This window comes from Strix uralensis, chromosome Z (genome assembly GCF_047716275.1).
Source record: "Strix uralensis isolate ZFMK-TIS-50842 chromosome Z, bStrUra1, whole genome shotgun sequence".
Classification (NCBI taxonomy): domain Eukaryota; kingdom Metazoa; phylum Chordata; class Aves; order Strigiformes; family Strigidae; genus Strix; species Strix uralensis.
The window spans coordinates 72,345,460-72,357,137 of record NC_134012.1 but is presented as its reverse complement, the minus strand read 5'-3'; the positions used below and the strand labels follow the sequence as shown (position 1 = coordinate 72,357,137).

Genomic DNA, 11,678 nt, shown 5'->3' with positions numbered 1-11,678 from the left:
GAATTCTTTTATGATGGGGCTGGTGAAACTCTGGAACAAATTGCCCACAGAGGTGGTAAGTGCCCCGTGTTTGGAAACATTCAAGGTCAGGCTGGATGGGGCTCTGAGCAACCTGATATACTGGAAGATGTCCCTGCTCATTGCAGGGAGGTTGGACTAGTTCCCTAGACTAAAGATGTCCTCCAACCCAAACTATTCTATGATTCTGAAGTAATCCTTTCTTTTCTTAGAACAGGAGAGAAACATTCACCTGTTATTAGAAAGATGCTTTTCTATTATTAGATCAACATATCTGGTTTCTTGCTTTATTTTAAGAATAACACCTGCAGGAGGAAAAATGAACTAGTGGTGTGAATTCAGCAACAATTACAAAGAAACTTTTTTGGCGACTTGATGCAGTGTGCTGTTGCCTGTACAAAACCTTAAACAACCAAAATTAATGCAAGATGTGATTTTGTCCTTTTTAGCATAAAACCTGAGAAGATGACAGAAATGAGGGCTTTGTGCTCATCTGCACAACATTCTCTAATAGTCAGGTCTATGCAGCCAATTAAGTGTTGTTCATCCTATAGCATTTCAGTTATATTTGTGGGAATACTCATTTTTTTTTTTAAAAGACAGTAGAACACTTCATTCAGAAGACTACTGCTCTATTTCTGCAGCACTGTTTTTGACCAAGACTTGTAATATGCAGGTTTAATTTTTTAGAAACAGAAGATGCTGCAAAAAGTCTTACTTCACTGCTTTTTCAGTAAGTTAAATGTCCTTGCTGCCTCTAGGTCGTGGATGTTTGGTCTTGGCAGGTGGCATCTCTGTGGTGAAAGTGCTACAGAATGAAGCGTATAAACAGAGGGAGCTGCCTGATTTACTAGGCACGGAGATCGGCAGCATCTGTGTCAGGTTCAATGGAAAGAAATAACACAAAGATTAGGTAGGTGTCATGGTTTGAGCTCAGAGGGCAACTAAGCACCATGCAGCCATTCACTCCTCCCTTCCCCCCCAGCACTGAGAAGGAGGGAAGCAAAAGACCCAGGAACTTGAGATAAGGATAAGGAGGGATGACATCATCCTTTAAGACACAGGCAAAAACCAGACTTATTAAGGGAAGAAAATAAGAACATAAAATTTTATACAGTCACTAGCAACAACAGCAACATGTAACAGCCAGAGTAGGACTGTGAGAAGCATTACCACATCTTGAAAACACATTTCCCTACTGCTCCCTTCTTCCTGCGCTCAGCTTTGCTCCCGATATCTCTACCTCCTTCTCCCCCTGCAGTGCAGGGGGCAGGGAATGGGGGGTGCAATCAGTCCTGCCACTTCTTCCACCTGGGGAGGGGGGATACTTCTGGCATTCGTCACCTGCTCCAGTGCAGCTCCTCTCTCACAGGAGACAGTCCTGCACAAACCAACTCTGACATGAGTCACTTCCATGGGCTTGTGAGTCACCCCCACCCGTTGCAATCCTCCCAGCACTGAACTACAACAGCAGGGCCTTCTTCTCATGGGGTCCTGGCCTTCTTCGGGCTCAGTCACCTGTTTTGCCATGGGACCCCACACAGGTTGCAAATCAGTATCCACTCCACAGTGAACCTCTATGGGTGGCAGTGGGAGGATGGCCCTGCCATCTCATCATGGGACACAGGGTTCTCTGACACACCTCTCCCATCTTCTCCTCCTTCCATCCACTGACCTTGGTGTTCACACAGCTGTTCTGCTTGCAACCCCTCCTCACAACTCCCACCACTCCTCCCAGATTCCCCTTCTTAAATACGTTATCGCAGAGCTGCAGTCACCATTGCTAATTGGCCTGGCCTTGGTGCAAAGGTGGGTCCGACTTGGAGCCAGAGGAGCTGTAGCGCCCTCCCCTGCTACCAAAAACCCCTGCCACTCACTCAAACCCAGGACAATAGCTGACCTGTTGGTCTGATGGAAACACAAAACTAGCTTGATCTTAGCCTGAGGATTTGTAGAGGAAACTGGGAGTAGAGCCCTGCTTCCTAAAACTTCTAGCTTTTGTAGAAACATTTTTAGTTTGGTTTTTATTTTGTGAGAAGTCATATATGGAGAAAGAAGCTTGCTGGGTGAGGACAATAGGGCTGCAGACTAGGTGGAGGACTGGATGGGGGACTGGAATGGGGAGAGGAGAAGCTCTGATGGCTTTGGAAAGACTTGAGGTTGAGTGTACTCCATCAAAACTGAAAGGACTGGTATATCTTGGTAAAAATGATCTTTTTGATGGTAAGTCCAGGTATGCAGCACAAGCCAGGAAAGCACTAGACAAGTTGGGGCAGTGTAAGAGCCCCATGGCTGGGCTGGCTGTTACCGCTGCTTGCATGCCTTTCCTGGTGTGAAAGGTTTCAGTCTCCTCTCACTTAGGCCAAAAGGTGATGCCTGTGTCTGCTGCTCTTCAGTTGGAAGTCCACTATCATTTTCCTCACAAAATGATAAAATCGTGTTTATTAACGGCTATACAGGGGTGTAATCTATCTGCAGTTTCTACCTGTTACATTCTCATAGGTTACTTGCCTTCGTTGTGATTGAATATACTATTATTTCCCTGCTACTCCACATCTGACTTTTTATAAGATTAGGGGGCTGTTTTAGGGGTTTTCTTCATGTAGGAAACACCAACATCTCCCTTTCCCCCCTAAATTTTCAGTAAAAACGTTAAGGATATGAGAACAGGAACCGAATACAGGTACCGTTTGCCAGTGGGCTGTTAATATAGCAGTAATATTTTGGATGTCCACCAGAGGTCACAGCTTTACCGTGAACACAGCATCAGTTTGGCTGAGGTGAGTTTGGTCATGCGCTAAAGGTGCCAGTCAAAAAAAGCGTTTGCAGGCCAGCCTTTACGTGCTATGTAAAGCACGGGTAAGCGGCACTGGCCTTATATCACTGCTGTCAAATATAACGGCAAAATGCATTTATTCATGTCTGAGCACTGTTGCCATGTGATAGTCGTCAGTGTGCCCCCCCTCTCCCCCTAAAACCACAGGACGGCTTAAAGCACTCAACAGCTGCTCCACCAGTGGTCTGGTGCCTACCAGTTTTCCATCAAATGCATAGATTATACTGATCTGCATTTACAGAAGTGAATTTTGATGTTCAGTATTTGGAACACAAGCATAATGAGGACACTTAAGTATGCCTAAGCGTGCTCAAGTGTTCTGTGACAATGGAGGGTGTAACTTCCACTTTCAGGTGGAACATTCAGCACCCTTACTCTAGTATTCATGACCAGGAATGCTGAAAAACAAAAAGGATGTCTCATTTCTTTATTTTTTTTCCTTTTCTTTCATGGATATATTAAAAACACAGGATGAAAAGACTAAGAAAGCAAGCAGTGGAGCCTGACCTCCACTAAAGTTCAGTTTGCTTACTAGACATCAAAGGTACCATGTCTGCAAAGCTGACGCCTTCAAAATGGGGACAGGACCTAGGGCAGGGACAGCTCTCCTTCCTGCACCTCTTTTCTGCATTGGAGGCCTGGTGTTGATACTGTGGTTTGAAATAAGCTGGATCAGGGGTCTGGTAATGCTTTGCAGCCTTCAGCACCACCTGTGCTAGGAGACCCAGGAATAATGGGTCAAACTGAAGACTGTGATGACAAGAAGCCCTAACTCCAGGGTGCTGTGTCATTGAGCCAAAACTGGAAGCTTGCATTTGAAAGGATTAACGTGTTAATATGGTTTCATGTATCAGTTCATTATTTAGGTACTTACATATATTATACTGCTACATATGCACTGTTGTCCACTATGAGTTACTTTGGCCTACTAATTTTGATCCATTTTAAGTCACTTTAATATCCACTGTAATGGGAAACTCATCAAAGTCATAGTTAATATCAGCATCTTTCAAAGCTCTGAGTCAGTGCTGGATTTTCCACCTATTTCATCATGCAGTGAAACTGTAGTACATCAGAAACAGGTCCTTCAATACTTATAAGAGATGTACCATTTAGTGTGTCTAACCCAATTTCCTGAGAAAACCTAAAGCTTCCATTTACCACTCCAGCTATTCTTCTGCATTCCTCCCCATATATATATTTAGAGAAAAAAAAAAAAAAAAGAAGCAGACGTATGATGGATTTTTACCTCTTGAGAATGAATGGTACATGCTACATACACTCAGCTCATTCCAACAAGTGGAGACAATTGTCATTTCATGAATATGGACCAGGAGATAATTTTCTGAAAACTTACCACATATTTTTTAAAGAAAACAAACCAAGAATTTATACCCTGCTCAAGCAAATTCAGTGTGCCAGGTCACTGGTGGTTTACAAGTCAAGAATGCCTTTGCATGTTAGTAGGGTGAAAAAGATTCTTAGGCTTGAGAATTGGTGATTACAACAAAGAGTTGTCTCCCCAGTCCTGAGATCTCTGTAGAAATAGCCAGAGATAGGTTCTCAGAGATGTTGGATGTATCTGGCAGACCCTGCTGTTGTCATCAGTTTAAAATGGAAGCTCACTAAGAGATTACTGCAGGGTCCAGTGCTGTCACCTGTAGCTTTGCCTGGGACACTAACTAGAAACAACTGGAAGCAGAAGCACAGCAAGCCATTGAAATGGCTCAATTTGAGGAGCACTTGTGAAATTGTGATGCTCAAAGAGGCTGAAACTACTAAGCAGACAGAGGAAACCGTACAGCAGAGTCACAGACGAGCTGTGATTGATCTAGGACTCCCAGCAAAGTACTGGAAAGGACATTCCCAGGCTCTGGGTTTAAATTCATTTGAAAGAGGATGATATGATGGGAGGCAAGGGAGTAACGAGGGTGAGAGGTTACAGAGCTCTCTCTGTGCAACCTGCTGGACTCGGTCCGGTTTGCAAGTTTGCAACAGACATAGGTCTGCCTCACGGTGGCTCTCCACAACCTATATGAAATGACTTGGTGCTGGTCTGAAGCTGTTACTCGGTGGAGGAGTACTTCTGGCAGCCTGAACTGAGATGTCAAGAGACTGAAAGGACTTGGAAAGTGATTTGTCCTTTAATATTTAGACAGTACTCATTCACAGTGGGAAAAACTTATTTTACTATTGCTTGGTTTGCTGACAAACAGGTTCAGATCTAAGTTCAGCAATCATACACGCAAATCACACAATTAATTTTAAAGGACACATTCGAGCTCATGTTACTATCCAAATTAGATCTACTTTTAATAAAGCTTAACTGAAAAAAAATCCCTATTTGCTGGGAAAAAAAAATTTAAAATGATAGTATCATAGGACAATACAGCCCAAAAGGGATCTCAGGATGTCTCCTGCTTGCAGCAGGGTCACAAGGGAGCTCAGAACAGGTCTCTGAGGGCTTTGTCCCATTGGGAATTGCAACCCTGCAAGGATGGAGCCTGCACAGCCTCCCTGGGCAGTCAGCCTGCTCCACTGTTCAACTGTCCTCAGGGGGAAAAGAGTCTCAGCCTCCCAATTCAACTTATTCCCATTGTCTCTTGTCTTGCCCACTAGGCACTGCTGTGAAGACCCTGGCCCTGTCTTCTTGATGACAGACACACAGGCTTTGGAGGGCTGTTCTTTGGTGCCCCCTGAACAGTGCCTTCCCTAGGCTGAACCAGCCCTTGCCCCTCAGCCTGTAGGACAGGACAGTGCTGCAGCCCAGGACACCTCGGTGCCCTTGATGCCCTCATCTGAACTTGCTCCAGTTTATTGATGTGTTTCTTCTGCTGGGGGTGCCAAAACCTGACAAACTACAGAGCTGTTGTCTCCTGAGTGCTGGGCAGAGGGGGATTATCTCCTCCCTCGACCGACTGGCCATGCTTCTGTTCATACAGCCCAGGAGAGAGTGGGCCTTCGTTGTGGCCAGGGCCACTGCTGGCCATGCCCAGCTCGCTGCCCACTGTGGCCCCAGGGCCTTCTCCACCGCTCCCCAGCCTGGGTGGCTGCAAGGGCTGTCCCTTCCCGACAGCAAGACTTGGCACCTGCATTTGTTGAAAACATATCGATAAAAATCTTCTTTTTTTTTTGTTTTTTCTTTTCCCCCCTGCACTGCTTGGATGTTCAGTTCCGAGTCTTGGACAGAAGTCGCCTATCTACTTTCCAGTGGCTAAACCCGCCGGCACGGGGAGGGCCGGCAGCTGGGCACAGCCCAGCTCACGCCCGGCGAGCGGGCGGCGCGCAGGCAGCGCTGCCCCCGGCGGGGCGTGGTGGGGCGTGGCGTATGCGCCTGTGCCCGCCCCTGCCCCGCTCCCTCCCCACGTGGCCTCCCGGCACGAGCCGCCCGCTCCCCCTCCACGCGCCGATTAGCATGATAAAGCCGCCCCTTTCTCCCCGCCGGCCAATGGGGGGGCAGGGGGCGCCGCCCGCTGCCGGCGCCGCCGCCGCGCGGACTATAAAGAGGGCGGCCGGCGTGCCCCTGCCTCAGCGCGCGCCGGGAGCACGCGGCGAGCGAGAGCGGGGAGCGGTCGCCGGGCACCGCCGAGCTGTGGGGACCCGCTGCTATGACTCTGGAGGAGCTCCACGGGCAGGAGCGTGTGCCTGCGGGCCACGACTGGTAAGTGCGGGCGGCGGCCGGCGCGGGTGGGTTGGGGGCCGTTGCGGGGCCGGGGGCAGCGGGCGGCCGCTGGGAGGGTTTCGGCGCCGCGCTGACTGTCCGCTCTCTCCCGGCGCGCAGGATGCAGGGCGCCGGCAAGGCCCTCCACCAGCTGCTGGTGTCGGCGCAGCGGCGCGGCTGCCTCACCGCCGGCGTCTACGAGTCGGCCAAGCTGATGAATGTGTAAGTACGGCGGGCGGGGGCCGGGAGGCCGCCCGGCGGGGCGCGGGGGCTGCGGGGCTGACCGCGAGGCTCAACGCGCCGCTTCCCTCTCGCAGCGACCCCGACAACGTTGCTTTCTGCGTGCTGGCCACGGACGAGGAGGACGAGGGAGACATTGCCCTGCAGATCCACTTCACCCTGATCCAGGCCTTTTGCTGCGAGAATGACATTGACATCGTGCGGGTGAACGACGTGGCCAAGCTGGCTGCCATCGTGGGGCCCAGCGAGGAGTCTGGGGAGCCACGGGACCTCCACTGCATCCTCATCACGGTGGGTGTCTTGCAGGAGGCGAGCCGTGCTCGGTGTGCTGTCGTCCAGGGCTGTGCTTGCGCTACCAGCCTCTGCACGGGATGGTTAGAGACTGTCAGGGTGGCCCCATGTCCCACTGGTAGCCAGATCCTCTTCTGGGCGAGGAAAGGGGGCTCAGCACACTCTAGACAGCAAGTCAGCTGAGTAGTAATAGTAGGCTACGCTGCTCGTAACTGGATTTCCTCTGTTGTCCACAAGGGTAATATCTCTGCTTCCTGCAGAGAAGCTGTTTGAAAATGCCTTGCTTCCTAAGCTAATGCTTCTGTAAATATTGTGATGACCTCAGCTGGTGAGCAGCACTCATGGTGTGCTCTCTTTTTTCTTTCTGACAGAACCCGACTGAAGATGGCTGGAAGGACCCAGCTCTGGAAAAGCTGAACTTGTTTTGTGAAGAGAGCCGAAATGTGAATGACTGGGTGCCAACTATCACCCTGCCTGAGTGATGGTGACCCAGTGCATTGGGGAGGCTGAAACCTTTGTTGCATTCTCAACGTGGTGTGGGTTCACCGAAGTGTGCAACAAGCTGCTGATTCCATGGATTAGCCTGGTCAAGAGACTGGATTAAAGTCACTCAGACTGGCATGCAGTGGGCTCTTACGGAGGAGAAAGAGGAGAACAGCTCACCTCACCAGCGAGCCTCAGTAGGCTGCAACCATGGAGAGGCTGACATACCATGGAACTGAAAGAAGTATTGTGAGTTTCCTGGTCAAGTGGAGCTGTTTCAGAAGGCAGAAAGAAAGTTGGGGGAAGTGGGCCAAAGCTTTCCAGAAGGACTAGACGGAGTACTGTAACTAGGAACTGTTGGTACTGTCTATGAAACACAAAGAAAGTTTCAATATTTGGTGGACTACCAGGGACTGGTTACTAAGACAAATACAGAGACTCTAAAGTGGACAGACTTCAACAGGCCTCTTGGGTCACTCTGCAGAACTGGTTTAATAATGCAATAATTTTTATTGAAGTATTTGCTGCTATTGAAGCTTTCATAATAAATTTTTGACAATTAATTTCTGGGAGTGTCTTGCTTACTGGGTGGGGAAGCATGTCACTGAAATACCACTGATGTTTTGCTGATGTGCTGTAGTCAAAGGTATACTCCACAGTAATGGAGCTATTGCTCAAATATGTTCTGTCCTGGGCCAGCTGAATGAGGAGTTGTGCTGTCCAAGTTGATAATTCAACCTTTCACCCTCATGCAACAGCTGCTTATCGCAACAGCTTGCAAGACTAAGGAGCTGCATGCTTAATGAGCTCACATATTGTAATAGGTGGTCTTTGTAGTCTACTGAAGGAACACAATACTTGTTAGAAACATGGATTTTTGGAATACAGACCTCCAGTAAATTGCATCATTAGTTCATAAATGTGACTTAGACTTATTCAAAGCTGCAGTGTTCCCACTTGACAGAAGCAGCTTAAACATTAAGGGGGAGCTGCAAAACCCCTTAGATGTCAAATACATCTAACATTTGCTTTGATTAGCATGACATAGTTAAATCTAAAACTAGCTAATAGTGAATGAATATCACATCTGCCACAAGCTGTTCTCTGATTGCCATATGCTCTAACAATAGAAGCTGTCACTCCAGAAGCCAATTTTGCAAAACCTAATTGCATGACAACACCAAATTAAATCCAAAACAATTTTAAGATGGTGTGTCCTTTTTCAGAGATCCTGTTGTGGAAAAGTTAATATGGGTCAGCTGATATGTCCTTATGTTAAAAGGGAAAATATTACCCCATTTCTGTGCACAATCTATATGTGTGCTCCAGGACTTGACATTAAAATGGCATGGTAATGATCTCCAGAGAGCAAGAAAGCTAAACTACTCACTTCCTCTATAGACACTAAAAATACTCAGTTATCACAATTACATTTCCTCTAGGCTAGCTTGCAGTGATTGACAGTGGCACTTGCTGAAAAGTAGTCATTTCTACATGGGGTATCTTGAACAGTTGTGGTTTCTGGGAAGCTGCTTGCTCTGGGTTTCATTGTTCCTGATAAGGGAAGTTCAAATTCAGCTCCAACATTCCTGGAATACGCTCCCTTGTATAGGAGGTATCTAGCACTGCTTGGCCTTTGTTACTGTGTTGTGAGAGGCTGTAGGAAGGCAATGTAACCAGAATTTAGGCTGAAGCAAAAACTATAGGGGCCTCAGACCTCTGCAAATGTTCCTTCTTGCACTTAAGATACTGGAATTTCTGCACAGGCTGTTTTTCTACCGAACCTGCCCTCATCAACTGCTGTCTGCTCTAGAACTTTGAGAAAGTCACACAGAGAAGCTAAGAGAATAAACAGCTTTGGCAGCTGTGATAACAGAAACTGCCTTTAGGGCAATTGCCTTGATACATAGAAAATATCAAGTCTGGATGCTTTATTATACATTTTTATATTTTTCCCTTAACAAATGCAGGTTTCTTCATTTTCAACAGTTTTACAGCTGGGAAACCAGCTGTATTTCTGTTCTTTGCTTGAGGCCTAATCAGTACTCAGAGCCAAGAACAGGTTAAAGTGAACTGTCCTGAAATCAACTTTTATGTAAAGTGTAAGCGTTACTTTACAGCCTTGAGTGGTTTAAACAAAACCCTGAGAAGATTGAAGGAAATTCTCAAGCACGTATACAATTATGTATACAATTAAAATATAGCAGAGAAGTGCGATTGATTTGTTAGTTGAGGCAGTAGGCATAGATAGTTGTACCCAGTAGGAAGTTTAACTTTCCAGCTTTTATGGAAGAAATATATTATGCAACAAACAATGAAATTAATGAGGCAACACCAAAATACACTTGTGAGGATGTTGCCTCTTTTCCCTTAGAAGATGAGAGGCTGACCTTCATCTCCCCAGGAGCTTTGTGAAGCTGTAAGCTGTGCCTCATAAGAGTTACACAATTTCGTATTTTAGTGACCGGTACAATTCCCCTTGAAATCCATTCTGGCTCAATGCAGATACACTGTGACGGGCATAGTATTAAAGAGAGTTAGCCTGCAGATGTTAATACAGTGCTGCAACCAAAGGCAGCTGTAACTTGCAAGTTATGTGATGCTGCATATATCTGTAATGATCAACACTGCTTAATGTAGAAAAAATTCATCAGCTGGTATCTACTGATACAAGTAGACTGCATCTTTATGTGCTCAGATATATAACTGTGGAAGGAGCGACTATACAGCTGGTAAAGATAGACAGTAGACTTGGTATTTCTCACTGTGGTGGAGACAGCTGTTTTGGAGATGTTGGTTGGCTCACCAGATGTTCAGGGTGTTTTGTCAGGGATCTGGGGGATCTGGAGGGCAGGAACAGTAACCTCGCGTGCCTGCGAGCAGTGAGCCCCATGCACCTCATGTTCCCAGGAAGCAGAAGTGACCAGGACAGGGGCACTACGGGTTTGCAGGGCTGGCAAGGACTGCTGGGAGCTCTGCCGAGGTGCCTACATCCCAGCTGTGCTTGCGCAGTCTTCACTGGCTGACTTGCTTTGTGCCATGGTGGGCCACATCAGGGGGCTCTGGGGAGGAGACTGAGATTAATAGTTATTAATAATACAGGTTGTTCTCCAGGACATGGGCCAACCTAGAGACACAGTAGGAAGTGCAGGACACTCAGTGGAGCCACAGAGCAGTGGTGCTTCTGGCTCTGCTTCTGAAGGTCTGCTTTCCATCAAGCCCTTCACTTGTGTGCCACTAGGTGAACAAAGCTGTGTATTTAAATATTATAACAGACATTTGTGTTGTGCTGTCTATACTTCTAAGTACATTTTTAAAAACGAAGTGATATATAAAGTGTCATTTAAATTTTTTTTGAGTGATGGGTTTATGTTTCTCTGCCTGAGTATCTATTTCACCATCTAATTGTGCTGAGTGACAGGAATTTCCCCTCATATGCTGTTTCCTTTTTTTAATGCTGTTTTCTTCCTATTACACTTCTGTGCATCACTTTACTTTTCTCTCTCTTGCGGTTATAGATAGTGATCTTCTCTTTAGATGCCTGACTCTTTTAGTATATGCTATATTGAGTCAACTGCTTTATTGTTGTGTCAGGATATATATATATGCATACTGGCACACAGGATACAGTTGTTAACAATGCTTTCTCTTTCCTGTTGCGTAGGAAATACAAAAAGGAAGATAACAAAAAGTATATTAGAAAGAGGCAGGCAAACTGCTGCACAGAATAATGTTTGCATAAAATCTATGCATATGCTAGATGATCTGCTCAGACAGTGTTTATAGCACTGGATGCTCAGGGAAAGAGCTGACAAGCCCTCTTTGCAGCCTTAGAGTTCTGCAGACTGGTGGAGTTTTAGTTGTAGGTGGAGGCTGAATTAATCCATGTTCTGCAAGGAGACAATCTTTGCAAAAACGCTAGTGGCAGAAACGTGCCATAGCACCACTGTCTGACACAAGGGAAACCTGGCTCGTGTCAACAAATCTGTTAACTCCAGCTCTCAGATCCCCTGTCATCAGGAGTAAAGAGCAGTGTGTGCCCAGGTTAAACCACGGCTAGCATACAGACAGTATATTACCAGTGGAAACAAATGTCATCACATGTGTGAGCATGATAGATGTGTGGAGAAGGATATATGAATATTGTAT

At 46.7% G+C, this 11,678-nt stretch overlaps 1 protein-coding gene across 1 annotated transcript; it reads left to right on the top strand.

Annotated features, from left to right (window-relative positions):
• The first annotated feature begins 6,367 nt into the window (after nt 1-6,367).
• On the top strand, nt 6,368-8,092 carry GADD45G (growth arrest and DNA damage inducible gamma). Its single transcript, XM_074855565.1, has 4 exons — nt 6,368-6,515; nt 6,636-6,737; nt 6,833-7,046; nt 7,418-8,092. The coding sequence occupies exons 1-4, from the start codon at nt 6,463-6,465 to the stop codon at nt 7,526-7,528; spliced, it is 480 nt and encodes a 159-aa protein (XP_074711666.1). The 5' UTR covers nt 6,368-6,462; the 3' UTR covers nt 7,529-8,092.
• Nucleotides 8,093-11,678: the final 3,586 nt, after the last annotated feature.